This window comes from Hyla sarda, chromosome 11 (genome assembly GCF_029499605.1).
Source record: "Hyla sarda isolate aHylSar1 chromosome 11, aHylSar1.hap1, whole genome shotgun sequence".
NCBI lineage: Eukaryota > Metazoa > Chordata > Amphibia > Anura > Hylidae > Hyla > Hyla sarda.
Window position 1 is genome coordinate 84,205,479 of NC_079199.1, and position 23,099 is coordinate 84,228,577.

The 23,099-nt window shown below is 45.1% G+C and overlaps 1 protein-coding gene across 2 annotated transcripts in view; it reads right to left on the reverse strand.

The window, feature by feature from the left end:
• The window catches only part of PLEKHO1 (pleckstrin homology domain containing O1), a 62,521-nt gene that overhangs the window by 37,336 nt on the left and 2,086 nt on the right, over positions 1-23,099 (reverse strand). Inside the window, exons 1-2 of one of the 2 annotated variants that reach the window (XM_056546408.1) lie at positions 21,259-21,769; positions 19,023-19,169 (exon numbers count right to left, since the gene is read on the reverse strand). In XM_056546408.1, coding sequence (XP_056402383.1) covers positions 19,023-19,169; positions 21,259-21,285 — 174 coding nt within the window. In that variant the 5' untranslated portion in view covers positions 21,286-21,769. Of the gene's footprint in view, positions 1-19,022; positions 19,170-21,258; positions 21,770-23,099 lie in introns of those variants that run through there. The other variant, XM_056546409.1, reaches the window with a different exon arrangement.

The window sequence follows — 23,099 nt, forward strand, 5'->3', positions numbered from 1 at the left end:
GTACGGTTATCTTGGTAAACCAACCACTTGCCATGAGCAGTATCTCTCCATGCTGAACTATAGAAAACATGTGGCATGATATGATTGGAGTGACACTTTAATAACTGTTGGTTGGATAAACATCCATACAGCTGACAGTTATCTCTCCTTATGTTTCCTCTATCAGGAGGGGAAGGCCACGGCCAGACAGCTCTGGCGGAGGCTTATCACTTGCAGAACAATAGAGTTGGGCAGCAAAAATCCAACACACCTGACTCAACATCATCTCCCCCTCAACATCATCTGTTGGTGGAGATTCGGGAGTTTGACATATACTTTAGACCAAAGTCGTTGAGTCTGGCTAACTTTAGTTGGGGATGCTCTAAAACCAGCAGCATAATAAAGATCATGTATCCCTGGGACTGGATATATAAAAACATTATTTACAGATCAGATAACCTCTTAGAGGAGGGACAGAAATTGGAATAGAGTAAAATTTTCATGTCTGGAAAGCTGTAGCAGAGTCCTTCTTGAACCCAATATGTCACGCCAATCATCCAAGTCATCCCAATATGAGATGTGATAGGATAACCATTGTTTTTGTCCAGTCATAAAAAACAAGTCATCTCAATTTGCCAAAGAAATTGAAGGCTCTCCTATATGTCACCCATTACCAGCCAATTATTTTTTTACTTTAGACAACCATCAAATTTCAAGAAAGAATGTCAAATCTCCAAAGGGAATGTGTCAGAACGCAGCTAAAGTGTTGTAAATGTCTGACTAAAATGACTATCTCTATCTGATAGGACACAGAACGGCTTCTCGAGCCTCGGGGAATAATAAGAAGTTTTTTTTTTGTTTTTTTTTAAAGACATCAAACAGTTTCAGCGCTGGAGATGGGCCAGCCCCGAGACACTTCCATCCGCTTCTCTTAGCTCCTCAGAATGTATTGGAAAACATTATCTAATGAATGCATATTCTAGTGGAGTGAACGTCTGCTACTCAGAGCAGTGACATCTTCCCATGTGTCTACTTTATACCCAGAACGGGAGAATGTCAAGTCTCATTTCTTCAGGATGTGAAAAGTAGTGCATTATATCTATCAAGGATCAAAAGAAATCTTGTAGACCATTTTAAGGGGTACTCCACTGGCCAGCGTTCGGAAGAAAATGTTTCGAATGCTGTTTTTACGCTGCCGGGGTCGGTCTTGCCAATCATGACATCATGGCCACGCCCCCTCAATGCAAGTCTCTGGGAGGGGGCGTGACGGCCATGATGTCATGAGGGGCAAGGCCGACCCCCCCCCCCCCAGCGTGAAAACAGCATTCGAAACATTTACTTCCGAGCGCGGGCCAATGGAGTACCCCTTTAAGGAGCCCCTTTTAATTTTTTCGCAATCAACCAATAATTTACCAAATCCACCAATTTATAGACAGCCATATGCCACACACAGCTCTTTTAAAAAAAATGGAGTCGATTATTAGATATATTGGCTAGCTGTCTTCAAATTCATAATTTACTAACATGTCAAAAACCTACACATATAAAGGGACAGTCATCCCGCAGTGGACAATGGTAGAGTTTCTGAGCATCCACTCCTCTTCTCTTGCTCACCACCATATCCATTACAGGAAATCTTCACTGTGAACCCTGTTTATACTGGTTTATACCTATAACCAGTTATCCATGTAGAGACTCAACATGCCGTGAAGTCTTGTCCAGCTTGCCAAAAAGCAAATAACACAGTATCACATCCCAAAAAATCTATAAGCCCATCTAGGTCAGCCTATTGTTCTGCAGTGTAAATCCAGAAAAAGGCAAAAAAAAAACTTTATGAGGTAGAACCCATATTCCACATCTTAGGAAAAATTCCTTCCTAACTCCACACTACCCATCAGAATAAAGCCATGAACTAACCAACCTTCTCAGAATAAAGTTACTATAACCTGTATATTGTTACACTCCAGAGATGCATCCAGGACCATTTTGAACTCTTTCGGTGAGTTCACCATAACTTTATCTGGCAGAGAGTTCTAGAGTCCCTGCTCTTACAGTAAATAATCCCCCTTTGTGTTTGTGTAGACGCCTTCTTTTCTCTAGTTGTAGGAGATACCCTTGGATTTGTTCTATTAGCCATATATAGTCATTTCTATAGCCAGATTAGTCATTCAGTAGAGTGGAGTTGTGTCAAATGAGAAATTTACCACAGCAGTATGGGCCCTATTACATGGAGCAATTATCGCCTGAACCTGTATATGGGTATTCAAGAAGCACAAAAATAGAGTATACCTGGCACTGTTTAAGGGTATCTAGTGAGGTGCGGAGGGCTGTCAGTAATTCAGGCGCTTGTTCGCATCAGCCGATGCGCTGGTGGTGCTCACGCTGAAAGGTGCAGCAAGGCAATCATCCAAAATGACAATAAGAAAAACGAAGCGGATCACTCACCACGACTTCACATGCTGAGTACTTTATTCAATCAATGTTGACAGTGGCTGTACAGACGTAACGGCAGGGCAGTTGGTCTTAGGGAGCCCCGTCCGGAGCAACTGCCCTGCCGTTACATCTGTACAGCCACTGTCAACATTGATTGAATAAAGTACTCAGCATGTGAAGTCGTGGTGAGTGATCCGCTTCGTTTTTCTTATTGTCATTCTATATATGGGTATGTTCACACTGCTGAATCTTCACATGGAATTTTGCTGCACTAATCTAGCATTGTAACATAGTAACATAGTTCATAGGGTCGAAAAAAGACCAGAGTCCATCAAGTTCAACCTATAACCCTAATGAGTCCCTACTGAGTTGATAAAGATCTAGTATCCATAACCTGTAATGTTATTATTCTCCAAAAATGCATTCAGGCCACTTTTCAATTCCTTTACAGAGTTCACCATGACCACCTCTTCCGGGAGATAATTCCACAGTCTCACTGCTCTTACAGTAAAGAACCCCCGTCTGTGCTGGTGTAGAAACCTTCTTTCCTCTAGACGTAGAGGATGCCCCCTTGTTATAGATACAGTCCTGGGTATAAATAGATCATGGGAGAGATCTCTGTACGGTCCCCTGATATATTTATACATAGTTATTAGGTCTCCCCTGACCCTTCTTTTTTCTAAACTAAATAACCTTAATTCTGATAATCTTTCTGGGTACTGTAGTCCTCCCATTCCCTGTATTATCCTGGTTGCCCGTCTTTGAACCCTCTCCAGCTCCACTATATATTTCTTGTACACTGGTGCCCAGTACTGTACACAATATTCTATGCGTGGTCTGACTAGTAAATTGGACAGCGGTAGAATTATTTCCTTGTGGGCATCTATGCCCCTATTGATGCCCCCCATGATTTTATTTGCCTTAGCAGCAGCTGCCCAACACTGGTCACTACAGCTAAATTTACTGTTAACAAAGACTCCTAAGTCCTTTTCCACCTCAGTCGTCCCAAGTGTTCTCCCATTTAATACATAATCCCAGACGGATTTTTCTTCCCCATGTGCATTAACTTACATTTATCAGTGTGGAACCTCATCTGCCACTTCCCAGCCCAAACCTCCAACCTATCCAGATCCATTTGTAACAGTGCACTGTCCTCTAATGTGTTTACCGCTTTAGAGAGTTTAGTATCATCTGCAAAGATTGCTACTTTACAATTCAACCCCTCTACAAGGTCATTAATAAATATATATAATAGAACAGGACCCAAGACTGACCCCTGTGGTACCCCACTAGTAACAGTCACCCAATCAGAATGAGTACCATTAATAACCACCCTCTGTTTCCTATCACTGAGACAGTTACTTACCCACATTTTCTCCCAGTCCAATCCTTCTCAATGCTTTGGAAAAATCCAGATATACGACATCGAGCGATTGCCCCTGGAGCTCACCTCCTCATAAAAGCTGATCAGGTTAGTTTGACAGGACCGATCCCTCATAAAGCCATGCTGATATGGAGTCATACATTTATTTTTATCAAGATATTCCAAAATAGCATCTCTTAGGAAACCCTCAAACAATTTACATACAACAGAGGTTAAACTAACAGGTCTATAATTCCTGGGGTCACCATTTGACCCCTTTTTAAATATTGGCACCACATTTGCCATGTGCCAGTCCTGGGGAACAGTCCATGTTACTATAGAGTAAAAAATAGGGGTCTGTCTATTACATTACTTAATTCCTTTAGAACACATGGGTGAATGCCATCTGGACCTGGCGATTTGTCTATTATTGGTGTGAATGGATCTTCTGTTGATCCATTTACACTACAGAATGTTAGCAGCTGAAAATTCCGCCACGGAAATGTACCTGCTGAAATCGGCTGAATTATGCCAGCAAAGGTGACCGCGCAGGTCCATGCGGTCTCGGCACCAAAGCATTTAGGCATCGGCTGCTCAGACGGAATCTACAACCCAGAATATCTTTGGGCAAAAATTCCATAGTGTGAACATACCCTAAGGAGAAGTGAAGCTTGAATCCATTGGTATCATTGAGTATTATGGTCCTAACAAATGGACTCCAAAAGGGATCTTTGTGTTATACATACACGATGACTGTATTATATGAATAGAAATATTTTGGCAGTTTTGCCACCACGTTCTTTTATTTCCAGTGAAGAATGAATCTAAACTGAGCAAGGTTAAAAGCACAGAATCCCATGTATTAGTCACCATCAGGGGGCTGGGAAGTTTATACAACAGACAGTGTGAAGGGAGAATATATTTTCATTACGGAACCCACTCAACTGATCTCGTCATCCAGCACGACAGGGAGCAGAGCTGCAGAACGGGAAGGAAAAGAGACTTAAAGAGGTAATCCACCCTAGGCATCTTATTCCCTATCCAAAGAATAGGGGATAAGATGTCCGATCGCGGTGATCCTGCCGCTGGGGACCCCCGCGATCTCTCATGCAGCACCCCCATTTTTCAGCTTCACAGAGCGAGGATCGCTCTGTGGCTGATGACGGGCGATGCAGGGGACAGAGTATTGTGACATCACGCCCCAACGTCACGAGGGGGCGGAGCCGTGACGTTACGATACTCCGTCCCCTGCATTGCCCGTCATCAGCCACAGAGCGATCCTCGCTCTGTACAGCTGAAAGATGGGGGTGCTGCAGAAGAGATCGCGGGGGTCCCCAGCAGCAGGATCACCGTAATCAGACATCTTATCCCCTATCCTTTGGATAGGGGATAAGATGTCTAGGGGCGGGGTACCCCTTATAAAGCAAGGTTTCATTTCCCATTACTTCTCCATAAACAGTCATCAAATCTCATAGTCTTGTACACAAGGATTATAAGATTACCTATCAACAGGAATAGTAGGTGCATTGATACTTGCATAAAAAGGATTTAGGCGGGAATACACACCAAAGAGGGAGAGCTATATAGAAACATCAAAATTGGGCATCTCTCAACTGGACACTTACCCCATTTGAGTCCTTAGTAAATCTGTGTTTTCCAAGTTCTTCTGGAAAGAAGAGGAGGGATGCCACTAAATTGTCTCTTGGTTAAGCTCCAATTACAGATTTACGAACTGCTGTTTAATATGGGTTGTAAACCACTGAATTTCAAGGGGTTATCCAACGGGAGGGGTGGGGAGGTCTAACTATGTCCATTATGGGGGATATAAAAAAAATAATCTCCACATACAGCACTCCCGTGGTGCCTCCTGTGTCCTGCTCCGGTCATCTGATGTAATCGTCTTTCTAGGCTGCAGTGAGACTGCTGAGCCCGGATAGAACCTAGGCCCAATGTGTCATACTGACGCTCAGCGAATCACTGGCCGAGGTGGGACATCGCTGCCGCCAGAGATTCACTGAGCTGCAGTATGACACATTGGGCCGACATGTCACGCTGCAGCTCAGGAAGACTATTGCATCGGGGAACCGAAACAGGACACCAGAGGCACCACAGGAGCACTGAAAGTAAGAAGAGGCTTATTTTTTTATTTTTCACATAATGGGCATACATATCCTGCTGGATAACCTCTTTAATGTACCGACATACTACACTGCTATAAAGTGAACACTTAAACAACACAATGTAACTCCAAGTAAATCACACTTCTGTGAAATCACACTGTCCACTCAGGAAGCAACACTGATGCTGATGTTTTGGTCACTTTTGAATGCTGGCGGGGCTTTCACTCTAGTGGTAGCATGAGACGGAGTCTACAACCCACACAAGTGGCTCAGGTAGTGCAGCTCATCCAGGATGGCACATCAATGTGAGCTGTGTATGTTAACATAGTGTCCAGAGCATGGAGGCGCTACCAGGAGACGTGGAGGAGGCCGTAGGAGGGCAACAACCCAGCAGCAGGACAACTACCTCCACCTTTGTGCAAGGAGGAACAGGTGGAGCACTGCCAGAGCCCTGCAAAATGACCTCCAGCAGGCCACAAATGTGTATATGTCCACTCAAATGGTCAGAAACAGACTTTATGAGGGTGATATAAGGGCCTGACGTCTAAAGGTGGGGTTGTGCTTACAGCTCAACACCGTGCAGGACATTTGGCATTTGCCAGAGAACACCAAGATTCGCAAATTCACCACTGGCGCCCTGTGCTCTTCACAGATGAAAGCAGGTTCACACTGAGCACATGTGACAGACGTGACAGAGTCTGGAGACGCCGTGGAGAACGTTCTGCTGCCTGCAACATCCTCCAGCATGACTGATTTGGTGGTGGGTCAATAATGGTGTAGGGTGGCATTTCTTTGGGGGACCGTACAGCTCTCCATGTGCTTGCTAGAAGTAGCCTGACAGCCATTAGGTACTAAGATGAGATCCTCAGACCCCTTGTGAGACCATATGCTGGTGCGGTTGGCCCTGGGTTCCTCCTAATGCAATACAATTTTAGACCTCATGTGGCTGGAGTGTGTCAGCAGTTCCTGCAAGACGAAGGCATTGATGCTATGGACTGGCCCCCCCGTTACCCAGACCTGAATCCGGTTGAGCACATCTGGGACATCATGTCTCGCTCGCTTTAGTTCAGGTCTGGGAGGACATCCCTCAGGAGACCATCCGCCACCTCATCAGGAGCATGCCCAGGCATTGTAGGGAGGTCATACGGGCACGTGGAGACTACTGAGTCTCATTGTGACTTGTTTTAAGGACATTACATAAAGTTGGATCAGCCTGTAGTGCGGTTTTCCACTTTGGTTTTGAATGTGACTCCATATCCAGACCTCCATGGGTTGATAAATTTCATTTCCATTGATAATTTTTGTGTGATTTTGTTGTCAGCGCATTCAACTATGTAAAGACGAAAGTATTTCATATGATTAGTTCATTCATTTAGATCTAGGATGTGTTATCTTAGTGTTCCCTTAATTTTTTTGAGCAGTGTAGATTTAGAGGAACCTGTCACATTGAAAATGCAGTCCAATCAGTACCATGTACGGCAGGAGGAGCTGAGTGGATTGATATGGATTGATATATAGTTTTATAGGAAAGTTCCAGAATACCTTTATTTATGTAATAATCTGCTCTTTGGGAGCTGAACAGTTAAATGGGCAGTCCTACGCAGTGATTGACAGCTTTATCTATATGCATACTTATACACAGATAACTGCCAATCACTGATTGGAACCGCCCACTTGATTACTAAGCTCAGACTGAGAAGATATTTACATGAATAAATGACAAATGTGGAAATTTTCCCACAAAATTATATATCAATCTGTTCAGCTTCTCCTGCTCTATTACATGTTGCCGGCAGATTGGACTGTATTCTCAACGGCTGTCAGGACATGCTCGGAGTTGTAGTTTTGCAACAGCTGGAGTCACCCTGGTTGGAAAATACTGGTGTAATTGTTCATCAGACGATCGTTTGTTCAACCATCAGCCTATATTTATGTGATGTGTATGGCCATTTTAAAGCGGTATCTTCATTTGAGCAAGTTGTCCCCTATTCATTCTCTATGGGCTTTCTAAGTATTGCCAAATGCAGTGCTCAGCAGGAGTCTGGAACCCCCCCCCCCCGAACTGCAAGTTATCCCCCATACCCTAACCAGGGTCACAGATCTCGCCACTAATTTTAGCCAATTCCGTAGTTAAACCTGCAAAGGTCACTCGCAGTTTGTGCTACGGATTCACCATTGATTTCCCCAATGGTAAAAATTAATGGGGCGTCTACAACATCCTGAGCATTTTGCATATATCAAAATCCTCCAGTATGTTTATTTTTTCACAATTAATCTGCAATGCAAAACTGCAGAATCCCCCGTAAATGCTATATATTATATTTATTTATTTATTTAAATATATTTAATTATTACTGTATCATTTTTTTTATTCTTTATAAATTATTGCATAAAATAATAATAAATATTATATATATATATAACAAAAAATTAAGAAAAATTAATATTTATATATATATATATATATATATATATATATAACAAAAAATAAAGAAAAATACAGTAATCCCTCAACTTACAATGGCCTCAACATACAATAGTTTCAACATACAATGGTCTTTTCTGGACCATTGTAACTTGAAACCAGACTCAACATAAAATGCTACGGACAGTCCAGATCTGTGAAACGTGTCAATGGCCGGAAGAACTGACCAATCAGAATGGGCAATTTACTGGTAAAACACTTGTATTACTGAAGCGTATGCACTGACTGATGTCTGGTAGCGCCCCCTACAGTACAGGGAGGTCCAACATGTTCTGTACACTTTACCTGCATACACATAGCCCTGTACCTAGTGTTTTCTGTAGCTCTCGCATTAAGACAAAAGCCAGACATCCATTAGTAACTAGGTCACACGAAAAAGTCACAGAGAGCAGTGACTATCTATAGCTGAGTGACAGGTGATGTCATCACAGCGCAAAGAAGCTTTCACATATGGATTAACGGAGATACACGTGGGAACATTCAGGCCTGAAGCTTTCTACTCAGAGATCAGCGGTGGCTGGTGGATTTGTGAACGTGCAGGAGGTCTCCTTTACTAAGCAGGATATTGCTGGGCCTGTCCCTTCCACGATTGGATAGCAAGTAACTATAGATACTATAGAAATAAGGTATTAATCAAAATTTGAAAAGGGCTGCCAGATTACATTTTTAGGGCTGCAATAGCCTGCCGTTAAAGGGGTATTCCAGGAAAAAACTTTATTTTATAGATCAACTGGCTCCAGAAAGTTAAACAGATTTGTAAATTACTTCAATTGAAAAAATCTTAATCCTTTCAGTACTTATGAGCTGCTGAAGTTGAGTTGTTCTTTTCTGTCTAAGTGCTCTCTGATGACACCTGTCTCGGGAACCGCCCAGTTTAGAAGCAAATCCCCATAGCAAACCTCTCAGTTCCCGAGACAAGCAGAGATGGCAGCAGAGAGCACTGTTGCCAGACAGAAAACAACAACTCAACTTCAGCAGCTGATAAATATTGAAAGGTTTAAGATTTTTTTAATAGAAGTAATTTACAAATCTGTTTAACTTTCAGGAACCAGTTGATAAAAAAAAAAAGTTTTTTCCTGGAATACCCCTTTAAGATTCAGGCCCAAACACTGTTGTCAGGGCCTTTCACTTTAGCTACAAAGGAAAATCTATTTCTTTTCATGTCCTCCTTGCAGAAAAACTGCAGCGGCATGAATGTTTGTAAAACCCCGCCCCTTTTTTTGGTCTGCTGGATTTACTTAAAGGCACACGTCTCCAGCGGACACAAAATGGGAATAGGTGGTGTAGTTTTTGGCAAGTTGGCCCTAAGGTCGCATGTGAGGAGGGTGCGCCCCTATTACCCCCAACTCCCCCCCCCCTCCTTCATGCGAGGCTGAGCCCACCTACAGCCTCCTTCACACCCCATTGGTGTGAACGGTGTTAATTCTCTAAAGTAAATCCTCTAAAGTGCATGTTTTCTGCACAAAAATATGCGACTTTAGAGGGTTTGCACTGCTGGCGCGGATTAAAAAATGTCCTCCAGTAAGTTCATAGGGAGCATTATAAGCATCCTATGCATAATAGGCTTTGTGATGGCCCCTTGGTTGCTGTAGTGGCAGCCATATTGGATGATAAGGTATGTTCCCATAGACATGAATGGAGGGGGCGTGGCGTGACGTCAAGTCCCCAGTCCCGGAAACCCGGAGGTTTCCAAAATTAGAGACGCAGTCCCCACATAGAATGCGGATGCTGCAGGGAGATCGCGGGGGGTCTCAACAGAGGGCCCCCCGCGATCAGACACTTTATCCCCTTGCCTTTGAATAGAGGATAAAATATTTTTTCCCGGAATACCCCTTTAAAGGGAAAAACATGTCATGTTTAACATCTTGAATTAGTGCTGGGCGGTATACCGGTATGACCCGGATACCGGTTTTTTCTCCAACGGTATGGATTTTTGCCCATACCGCTATACTGGTCGGGCCCCTCCCCCACCCTCCGAGTCAATAAATTTTTTTTAACTTACCCATAATGGGGGTGGTCCGGGCCATCCACCCTTCCTGTAGTGTCCGGCGGCATTCCGGGTGGAGGGTGAACCGGTCCGCACTGTCCTTCTTCTCGGGGGTCATCTTCTCCACTCCGGGCAGGCTCCGGCCTAGTACGCTGCATAGACGCAGCTACGCCGTGCGTCGCTGCGCACGGACGTCACTGCGCAGCGGTGTCTATGCAGCGTTACTAGGCCGGAGCCTGCTTGGAGTGGAGAAGATGACCCCCGGAGAAGAAGGACAGCCCGGACCGGTTCACCCTCCACCCGGAATGCCGCCGGACACTACAGGAAGGATGGATGGCCCGGACCACCCACCCCGGACAGTCCCTGCAGCAACTGGGAAGGTGAGTCAGGGTTCTGGGATGGACAGGGGTCTGTATAATATACTATACCTACAGTAGGCCCTCCAGCTGTTGCAAAACTACAACTCCCAGCATGCCCGGACAGCCAACGGCTGTCCGGGCATGCTGGGAGTAGTAGTTTTGCAACAGCTGGAGGCACCCCTAGTTGGGAAACACTGACCTATACTATACACTACTATATAGTCCAACATGCTGGGAGTAGTAGTTTTGCAACAGCTGGAGGCACCCCTAGTTGGGTAACACTGACCTATACTATACGCTACTATATAGTCCAACATGCTGGGAGTTGTAGTTTTGCAACAGCTGGAGGCTATTTAAAAGGGTACTCCACGGCCCCAGTGTTCAGATCATTTAGTTCCGCTACGCCACCTCAATGCAAGTCTCAATGTAAAAAAAAAAATAAATACCGTGATACTTTAGAAAAATACCGTGATACTCATTTTTGGCCATATCGCCCAGCACTATCTTGAATTCCCATACAGGGCCCCTGACATGTCACTTCATAGATTTTAATAACTATGAAGCTAAATATTAAAATGCTTCCTACGATTTTCTACAGAGAGAAAAAATAAATCGTGTAAGAAGCTGATTCGCGCAAATCCCAGGATTAAAAGAAAACGCACATGTACACTTGGGACTTTTCTTGCTTTGAGTAAGGTTTCACGTTTCCCATAATCCTCTTTGAATTACTCTGTAAGTAATTCCCCACCCACCTATTCCCCCAGTTCCATCCTGGAGTGTTTCGAGAATTTATAGAAAGGCTGGCGCAGAACATCACAGCTTTTGAACAATAAAATCAAAGACTTAGATGACATTATATGACCCTAAAGACGGTGGTAACACCTAACCAGCTAGTCTAGGCTTCTTGCCGGATTCGCACACATATATAACGCAAATGTTTTTGTCTCGGTCATCAGACCCACGGCCAGGACATGCGACCAGAATACGGATGCAAAAATCCGCTTGTGTGAATCGGACCATACCAGTATATGATAGTTAATTTAATGTATAATGATTGCGGTATTGCGTTTTTCTCCCACAGCAGTACAGACACTTATCTTCAAGAAGGCACCGAGCAGTCTACTTACTGGAAGTATTGCCTTTCATTTAATAGTGACAGGGGGGGGATGTGACAGAAGGGGGAGGGGATGTGACAGAAGGGGGGGGGGATGTGACAAGGGGGGGAGAATGTGACAGGGGGGATGTGACAAGGGGGGGAGGAGAATGTGACAAGGGGGGGAGAATGTGACAGGGGGGGATGTGACAAGGGGGGGAGGAGAATGTGACAAGGGGGGGATGTGACAAGGTGGGGGAGAATGTGACAAGGTGGGGGAGAATGTGACAAGGTGGGGGAGAATGTGACGAGGGGGAGGAGAATGTGACAAGGGGGAGGAGAATGTGACAAGGTGGGGGGGATGTGACAAGGTGGGGGAGAATGTGACAAGGTGGGGGAGAATGTGACAAGGTGGGGGAGAATGTGACGAGGGGGAGGAGAATGTGACAAGGGGGAGGAGAATGTGACAAGGGGGAGGAGAATGTGACAAGGGGGAGGAGAATGTGACAAGGTGGGGGAGAATGTGACAAGGTGGGGGAGAATGTTACAAGGTGGGGGAGAATGTGACAAGGTGGGGGAGAATGTGACGAGGGGGAGGAGAATGTGACAAGGGGGAGGAGAATGTGACAAGGTGGGGGGATGTGACAAGGTGGGGGAGAATGTGACAAGGTGGGGGAGAATGTGACAAGGTGGGGGAGAATGTGACGAGGGGGAGTAGAATGTGACAAGGGGGAGGAGAATGTGACAAGGTGGGGGGGATGTGACAAGGTGGGGGAGAATGTGACAAGGTGGGGGAGATGTGACAAGGTGGGGGAGATGTGACAAGGTGGGGGAGATGTGACAAGGTGGGGGAGATGTGACAAGGTGGGGGAGAATGTGACAAGGTGGGGGAGAATGTGACAAGGTGGGGGAGAATGTGACGAGGGGGAGGAGAATGTGACAAGGGGGAGGAGAATGTGACAAGGGGGAGGAGAATGTGACAAGGGGGAGGAGAATGTGACAAGGTGGGGGAGAATGTGACAAGGTGGGGGAGAATGTTACAAGGTGGGGGAGAATGTGACAAGGTGGGGGAGAATGTGACGAGGGGGAGGAGAATGTGACAAGGGGGAGGAGAATGTGACAAGGTGGGGGGATGTGACAAGGTGGGGGAGAATGTGACAAGGTGGGGGAGAATGTGACAAGGTGGGGGAGAATGTGACGAGGGGGAGTAGAATGTGACAAGGGGGAGGAGAATGTGACAAGGTGGGGGGGATGTGACAAGGTGGGGGAGAATGTGACAAGGTGGGGGAGATGTGACAAGGTGGGGGAGATGTGACAAGGTGGGGGAGATGTGACAAGGTGGGGGAGATGTGACAAGGTGGGGGAGAATGTGACAAGGTGGGGGAGAATGTGACAAGGTGGGGGAGAATGTGACAAGGGGGAGGAGAATGCTACAAGGTGGGGGAGAATGTGACGAGGGGGAGGAGATTGTGACGGGGGAGGAGAATGTTACAAGGTGGGGGAGAATGTGACAAGGTGGGGGAGAATGTGACGAGGGGGAGGAGAATGTGACAAGGGGGAGGAGAATGTGACAAGGTGGGGGAGAATGTGACAAGGTGGGGGAGAATGTGACAAGGTGGGGGAGAATGTGACAAGGTGGGGGAGAATGTGACGAGGGGGAGTAGAATGTGACAAGGGGGAGGAGAATGTTACAAGGTGGGGAGAATGTGACAAGGTGGGGGAGAATGTGACGAGGGGGAGGAGAATGTGACAAGGGGGAGGAGAATGTGACAAGGTGGGGGGGATGTGACAAGGTGGGGGAGAATGTGACAAGGTGGGGGAGATGTGACAAGGTGGGGGAGATGTGACAAGGTGGGGGAGAATGTGACAAGGTGGGGGAGAATGTGACGAGGGGGAGGAGAATGTGACAAGGGGGAGGAGAATGCTACAAGGTGGGGGAGAATGTGACGAGGGGGAGGAGAATGTGACGGGGGAGGAGAATGTTACAAGGTGGGGGAGAATGTGACGGGGGAGGAGAATGTGACAAGGGGGGGAGAATGTGACAAGGGGGAGGAGAATGTGACAAGGGGGAGGAGAATGTTACAAGGTGGGGGAGAATGTGACGAGGGGAGGATGTGACGGGGGAGGAGAATGTGACAAGGGGGAGGAGAATGTGACAAGGGGGGAGAATGTGACAAGGGGGAGGAGAATGTTACAAGGTGGGGGAGAATGTGACAAGGGGAGGATGTGACGTGGGGAGGAGAATGTGACGGGGGAGGAGAATGTGACAAGGGGAGGATGTGACGGGGGAGGAGAATGTGACGGGGGAGGAGAATGTGACAGGTAGGGATGTGATATAGGCGGTGGGCATAAAATGGGTAGGTAGATGTGAAATGGAGGCGATTGGACATGAAATGGGGGGATTTCACCAATTTTTTCATTATATCGCATCGCATATCGCAATCTCAATATTTAGGCCCAAAATCGCAATCGCACATTTTCCCCATATCGTGCAGCCCTACTACAAACAATAACATTTCTGGATATAAGACATTTTTTATACAATTTTTTTCCAGAGCAAGTATTGCGAGCTGCCTGTCAATGCCCTTGAGAAGTCTGTGGTTGCTAGGGAGTGTTTGCCTAGCAACCAGTCTGTCTGCCTTGAGCTGTTCAGTTCAAAGTTTGTAATGGCGGCAAAGAAGAGGGGAAAAAAAACAAAAACAAAAAAACACCTGACGGCGGTCACATCCTGGCATTCACCATCTCTGGTTTTGGTATTTATTCGATTTATTCAGTACTAGAGTTGCTGACAGGTATGGAGCCCTCAGGATCTGCCCCCTCGGCACTGCTATATAAAGACATGAACATACACACAGATTTCTTCACACACCTGCACATACTCTGGATGGTTTCCAAGTACCTGCAATAAAAGACGGCATACCGTGCCCAGGCAAAACCCATTCACATACACAATACAAGAGAAAGGGAACATTATATTCAACCTAACAGAAAGGGAGCACTTCAGGGGCCCATGATGTGGGAGTTCCTACAAATACAGAAATGTATCCAGGTGCAGTATACAGAAGATATCAGAAGGGCAATCTCCTCTATGTAAAGCAACACGGTCACCTTTGGTCATCATCTAAGTAGGACAGTGGACGCCGCGCCAAACAATGGCCGTGTCCCATCACTCCAAGAAGATTGCATGAGCTCATGCCACCCTAATGACAATGCTTCCAGGGTTATTTTTAGGAAGTCCTCTCTTAGCCCAGTCTTAAAGGGGTTGTTTGGTTTGAACAACCCTTAGGCTGGGTTCACACTGTGGAATTTCTGCCGGAGATCAAGCCGGCGGCACTAGGACCACGTGAACTGCAATGCCATCCCCAGAGATTTCTATGCATTTCTGAGCAGATCTCCCAAAAGATCTACCCAGAAATGCATTGCCGTCTATGGGAACGGCAATGCAGTCCGTGCGGTCTTAGTGCCGTCGGCTCGATCTCTGGCAGAAATTCTGCCCAGAAATTCTGTAGTGTGAACGTAGCCTTTGGGTCTATTCACACGGCAGAATTTCCCATAGACTTCTATGGGATTCCGCGCTCCCATTCACACTTCTGAATTTCCGCTTGCGGAACTCCGCTAGCGGAGTTCCGCAAGCCGAAATTCAGAAGTGTGAATGGGAGTGCGGAATCCCATAGAAGTCTATGGCCTTTAATTTGAGCCGGAATTCCACAAGCGCAATTCCGCAAGTGGAAATTCTGCCGTATAAATAGACCCTTAGGCTGAGTTCACACTGGGGAATTTCTGCCGGAGATCAAGCCGGCGGCACTAAGACCGTTCAGACTCCATTGCCGTCCCCATAGATGTCAATGCATTTCTGAGCAGATCTCCCAAAAGATCTACCCAGAAATGCATTGCCGTCTATAGGGACGGGAATGTAGTCCGTGCGGTCCTACTGCCGCCGGCTCGATCTCTGACAGAAATTCTGCCCAGAAATTCTGTAGTGTGAACCCAGCCTTACTCAAAAAGCAGGTCCTTTTGCAAAAGGCGGTTACCAAACATAACACCGAGTCAACATAGTAATGGCAATGGTAAAAGATTACCTGTGACACAATTATTGGGCACACATCTTGCCCAGTAATTCCATCATGACTCTGCAGCTACCAGAACTCAAATTTGTATCCTAATATATTGTTGACTTCTTAAAGGGGTACTCCAGTGGAAAACTTTTTTTTTTATCAACTGGTGCCAGAAAGTTAAACAGATTTGTAAATTACTTCTATTAAAAGATTTTAATCCTTTCAGTACTTATTAGCTGCTGAATACTACAGAGTCATTGTGGCGGCACTTGGCGGCTTCTGTCCACCCCACCAACCTTCATTAATATATCTGATCCTATACCATAATAGGGAGAGATCAAGCAAGGCTAATGGGGAAGAAAAAAAGCTGCCCTGTTGACTTGCGGTTCGAGGTGATGAAAGCTTTCCTTAAAGGGGTACTCCGGTGGAAAACTTTTTTATTTTTTATTTGATCAACTAGTGCCAGAAAGTTAAACAGATTTTTAAATTGCTTCTATTAAAAAAATCTTAATCCTTTCAGTACTTATGAGCTTCTGAAGTTAAGATTGTTCTTTTCTGTCTAAGTGCTCTCTGAGGACACGTGTCTCGGGAACCGCCCAGTTTAGAAGAGGTTTGCTATGGGGATTTGCTTCTAAACTGGGCGTTTCCCGAGACACGGGTCATCAGAGAGCACTTAGACAGAAAAGAACAACCTTAACTTCAGAAGCTCGTAAGTACTGAAAGGATTAAGATTTTTTAATAGAAGTCATTTACAAATCTGTTTAACTTTCTGGAGCCAGTTGATTTATTAAAAAAAAGTTTTTTCCTGGATAACCCCATTAAATATCTGCCCATTCTGGGGGTAGGAGTCCAGTGGGTGGTCCTACTCAGTAACTGACAGCCTTCCTGGCATAAGTGTGTATTCAAAAGATAACTGTCAATCACTAATTAGGACCGCCCACTGGACTGGACTCATAAACCCAGAAGGATCTGCGATTAAGATCAAGAATTTAGATGTTACCCCGAACTCTTTCCTATAAACCAATATATCAATCTGCTCATCTCCTTCCGCTCTATAATACGCTGCTTGTAGATGGGACGGCATTGTCAGTATGACTGGTTCCCTTTAAATTTGGGTATCTTTTCTAATCAAACAAGATTTTGGGTGTTACTGGGGTCAGGAGAAACATATCCCTACCAGCTGACTTTCTAGAGTAGTTATCCCCAAAATGCTCCCCCTGCATGTCCAGACAGAAGCCAGCCGTACATAATATGGTCACATTAAATGATTTGTATCTATTTTTAGCATATGCGGTCGACATTCTCCCCTCCCCGTCTATCACTCAGTAATCAAATCTTATTTTTGTTTCCTGGAAAAGCAGCATTAGTATTGATCCACTATATATATATATATATATATATATATATATATTTATATATACACACAAATATATATATATATATATATATATATATATATATATATATATATATATATATATATATATACTCGAGTATAAGCCGAGTTTTTCAGCACGATTTTTCGTGCTGAAAACACCCCCCCTCGGCTTATACTCGAGTGAACTCTCCGCCTGTCAATCCCTTCATCATTGGCCTTCAACCTGCGGACCTCCAGACGTTGCAAAACTACAACTCCCAGCATGCCCGGACAGCCATCGGCTGTCTGGGCATGCTGGGAGTTGTAGTTTTGGAACCTCTGGAGGTCCGCAGGTTGAAGACCACTGCGGCCTTCGTCATCATCCAGACCCCCCCCCTTTAGTTTTCTACTCACCTCCCCTCGGTGGGAAGGAAGGGTGAGCTGGTCCGGGCGATCTATGCTGCAGGGACCATCCGGTGGGGAGGGTTAGTCGTTCCGGGCTGTCCATTTTCCCCGGGGGGGGGCCCTCTTCTCCGCAGCCTGCGCATAAACGTCCCTGTGCGTCGTCGTCAAGGTAACATCACTAATCCGGGGCAGGCCCGGAGTGCGGAGAAGAGGGCCCCCCGGGGAAAATGGACAGCCCGGAATGACTAACCCTCCCCACCGGACGGTCCCTGAAGCATAGATGGCCCGGACCAGCTCACCCTTCCTTCCCACCGAGGGGAGCTGAGTAGAAAACTAAAGGGGGGGTGGGTCTGGATGATGACAAAGGCCGCAGTGGTTTTCAACCTGCTGACCTCCAAAGGTTTCAAAACTACAACTCCCAGCATGCCCGGACAGCCGATGGCATTGTAGTTTTGCAACATCTGGAGGTCCGCAGGTTGAAGACCACTGATGAAGGGATTGACAGGCGGTGATGATGAAGGGGAGGGGATGATGACGGGGGTCTGGATGATTACATGGGGGATGATGTATTTCCCACCCTAGGCTTATAGTCGAGTCAATAAGTTTTCCTGTTTTTTTTGGGTAAAATTAGGGGCCTCGGCTTATATTCGGGTCGGCTTATACTCGAGTATATACGATTATATAAATATATATATATATCCAAATCGCCTTGTTACACCATATCATAGACCACAAGCTGATAATTATTATTTCAAGTAAATCTTGTATTCTGCATCTTCACAGATCTCTCCATATCCAAATCCTCACGATGTACAATAGCCAATGTTACGTGGTCATGGTAACCATGAATCGGCCGCAATACAACTGCAATGCTAATATTATCAGCCTCCAGGAAAGCTGCGTTACAACCAACACAGCTCTTATAGGGGATGTCATCCATCTTTCACAGAGCCCTAAACGGCTAATCTGAAAAGCGGAAGGTAAAGATCCATGCAAACCTAAAAAGATTTACAGTGCTGCAAAGTTGGGTGTCACTCAGCTTTCTCTGAAATCCCATTATGTAGCGATGCATCCCAAGCTTACAAAACTGAGCAGAATATTCTAGAAAAGGTGGGTGTCTATAATTTTGGTCATATTGGTCACCCAGCTTTTCCAGTAAGAAATATAGCTTACAAATGAATACATGTATACAATGGAGCAATATGGAACACTGTACAGAAAAGCTTACAATCTATACGGCCAATGTCAGCAGAAGCAGTCACTGTACATTCCCTGGTCACATAGGATAATCCATCTCCCCACCTGTCCTCAGGCGGGCACACCCTGGCACTCGTTGCCATGGCACATAGACAATACACACATTCCTGCACATAATAAAGTCTGTACCTCCTTCTCTGACATGTACAGCTGATCGCCCCGGATCACCACATATCTGTTTTTCCAGATCTCCCTGAAGATGCCCTTCCCGCAGTATTTTCGGATCCAGCCCACTTTTTCCGGCTGGCTGGGGGCCTGAGTCCCGTCCAGAGGGCCCTACAGATAGAAGAGAGAAATAAGTGACATAAAGACAATATTATACTGGGAGGTGAGCCAAACTGGGGGGACACATGAGGGGGGACCCGGCTACACTGCCATCACCCACCATCTACATATACATCTATATACTCAATAACACTGGGAATTATATATGTTAGGTCCTATGGATCATCCTAGATGAATAGACAGATATATAGATATGAGATAGATAGATAAATATGAGATAGATAGATAGATAGATGAGCTAGATATACAGATAAATATGAGATAGATAGATATGAGATAGATAGATATGAGATAGATATAGAGATAAATATGAGATAGATAGATAGATAGATAGATAGATGAGCTAGATATACAGATAAATATGAGATAGATAGATATGAGATAGATATACAGATAAATATGAGAGAGATAGATAGATAGAGAGATAGATAGATAGATATGAGATAGGTAGATAGATAGATACAGATAGATAGATAGATAGATAGATAGATAGATAGATAGATAGATACAGATAGATAGATAGAGATAGATAGATAGATAGATAGATAGATATGAGATAAATACAGATAGATATATGTGAGATAGACAGATAGTTATGAGATAGATAGATAGATAGATAGATAGATAGATAGATAGATAGATATGAGATAGATACAGATAGATATATGTGAGATAGACAGATAATGATGAGATAGATAGATATGAAATAGGTAGATAGATAGATAGATATGAGATAGATAGATATGAGATAGATAGATATGAGATAGATAGATAGTTATGAGATAGACAGATAGTTATGAGATAGACAGATAGTTATGAGATAGATAGATAGATAGATACAGATAGATATGAGATAGACTGATAGTTATTAGATAGATAGATAGATATGAAATAGGTAGATAGATTGATACAGATAGATAGATAGATAGATATGAGAGAGAGAGATATGAGAGATAGATAGATAGATAGATAGATAGATAGATAGATAGATATGAGATAGATAGATAGATATGAGAGATATGAGATAGATAGATATGAGATAGATAGATAGATATGAGATAGATAGATAGATATGAGAGATAGATATGAGAGATATGAGACAGATAGATAGATATGAGATAGATAGATATTAAAAAGATAGATAGATAGATATGAGAGATATGAGATAGATAGATAGATAGATATGAGAGAGAGATATGAGATAGATAGATATGAGACAGATAGATAGATAGATAGAAATGAGATAGATAGATATGAGATAGATAGATATGAGAAATATAGATAGATAGATATGAGAAATATAGATAGATAGATATGAGAGATATGAGATAGATAGATATGAGATAGATAGATAGATAGATAGATATGAGATCGATAGATGGATATGAGATAGATAGATAGATATGAGATAGATAGATATGAGATAGATAGATAGATAGATAGATATGAGATCGATAGATGGATATGAGATAGATAGATAGATATGAGATAGATAGATATGAGATAGATAGATAGATAGATATGAGATAGATAGATAGATAGATAGATATGAGATAGATAGATATAGAATATACAGTATTTGCATGTAATTATTAGCACAGTTACACAGAGCGGCTGTATACAAGACACTAGGCCACAGCTCCTCCCTGTACATTCTATATATTGTTAATCTGCAGGTTTATTCATAGAGTTGCTTGGTGTAAATCAGAGACACAGACTTGTTTTCTTCTATTTTCTTACAATGGAAGATATTAGGCTAGAGATACAAAGACCCTACCCCTAGTATATATATATATATACACATATAATCACACACAGCTGCATTTACAGACATGTCCAGTTATAACTCATTGTAGGGGACAAGGCCGGAGACACAGGGTCCCCCATAACCTGAGGACCCCTCCTCCAGCCTATCCATTGGGTCTCTCAGTGCAGCTGTGTGCAGCGCCTTGGTCTGGATCACACACATAGCTGCTCCATGAAACCCAACATTTCCCACACCCAGGGTGCAGGTATAAGTGCCCATGTGCCATGCTAAGCAGCCCCCTAATATGGTGTAATGCCACCCTGTGCCCCTTACCCTCTTTGTGGAGATGTTCTTCTTCATGCTGGGTGTGTGGCTCCTGCAGACAGTGGGTGTAATGCCGCCTGGCTCCTGGTATTGTGCACATCAGACAGGATCTGCTTTCAGGGAGTGCAGCCAAGCCTCTCCAGCATCCAGAGCTGTCCCCAGCACACAGCCCCCTCTCTGCTCCATCTATGGAGATCAGCTCTGATGTCACATCACATTACATGACAACACGTGAGGAGTGAGGAGGCTTCCTCCTTTGTTTCTCACCCTCACCGCCTATAAACTGATGGAGGAGGGGGGATTGTGTAATCCTGAGGCCCCCTCATGCCTCAGTCATCCCCATCAGTAGGAGCCCCCTCCCCATCCAGCTTCACCTAACCCTTCAGTATCCACAAATACCATTCACCCCCAGGGCACAGCGGCCACAGAAGTGACGGATAAATCCTCATTATCCTGCAGACATAGGTCTGGACCTCTACATGAGATGGGAACCTCCTGTCAGACATATGTCCTACACCAGTGTTTCCCAACAAGTGTGCCTCCAGCTGCTGCAAAACTACAACTCCCAGCATGCCCGGACAGCTGAAATGCCTCCAGCTGCTGCAAAACTACAACTCCCAGCATGCCTGGACAGCCACATTGCCTCCAGCTGCTGCAAAACTACAACTCCCAGCATGCCTGGACAGCCACATTGCCTCCAGCTGCGGCAAAACTACAACTCCCAGCATGCCTGGACAGCCACATTGCCTCCAGCTGCGGCAAAACTACAACTCCCAGCATGCCCGGACAGCTGAAGTGCCTCCAGCTGCTGCACAATTATAACTCCCAGCATGCCTGGACATCCGAAGTGCCTCCAGCAGCTGCAAAACTACAACTCCCAGCATGCCTGGACAGCCAAAGTGCCTCCAGCTGCTGCAAAACTATCAGGCATGCTGGGAGTTGTAGTTTTACAACAGCTGGAGGCATTTCGGCTGTCCGGACATGCTGGGAGTTGTAGTTTTGGAGCAGCTGAAGGCATTCTGGCTGTCTGGGCATGCTGGGAGTTGTACTTTTGCAGCAGCTTGAGGCGCGCCCAGACTGCCGAAGTGCCTCCAGCTGCTACAAAACTATTAGGCATGCTGGGAGTTGTAGATTTGCAACAGCTGGAGGCACCCTGGTTGGGAAAAACTCTCCTACACTGACAAAGAGCGACAGATAAAGTCTAAAGAAAATGATACTAGTGTTATAACATCCGCCGGTGTGTAGTAAACCGAAGATTGCCTGTGATATGACGAGATCCTAAAAAAAAATGGCCCAGCAGGAGTCAAGGAAACAGCCGAAGGAAAATGGATAATTGCCAGTGTGCCAATCGGCAGTGCCATAAGATATTAAAGAACGGTCCAAGATAGACGAAAAGAGCATTATTTTATTTGTTAATAGAGACGACGTGTTTCGAGGGGCCTATCCCCTCACGTAACCCTTCAGTATCCACAAATGCCATTCACCCCCAGGACACAGCGGCCACAGAAGTGACGGATAAATCCTCATTATCCTGCAGACATAGGTCTGGACCTCTACATGAGATGAGAACCTCCTGTCAGACATATGTCCTACACCAGTGTTTCCCAACCATGGTGCCTCCAGCTGCTGCACAACTACAACTCCCAGCATGCCTGGACAGCCACATTGCCTCCAGCTGCTGCAAAACTACAACTCCCAGCATGCCTGGACAGCCACATTGCCTCCAGCTGCTGCAAAACTACAACTCCCAGGATGCCCGGACAGCCGAAGTGCCTCCAGCTGCTGCAAAACTGCAACTCCCAGCATGCCCAGACATCCGAAATGCCTCTAGCTGCTGCAAAACTACAACT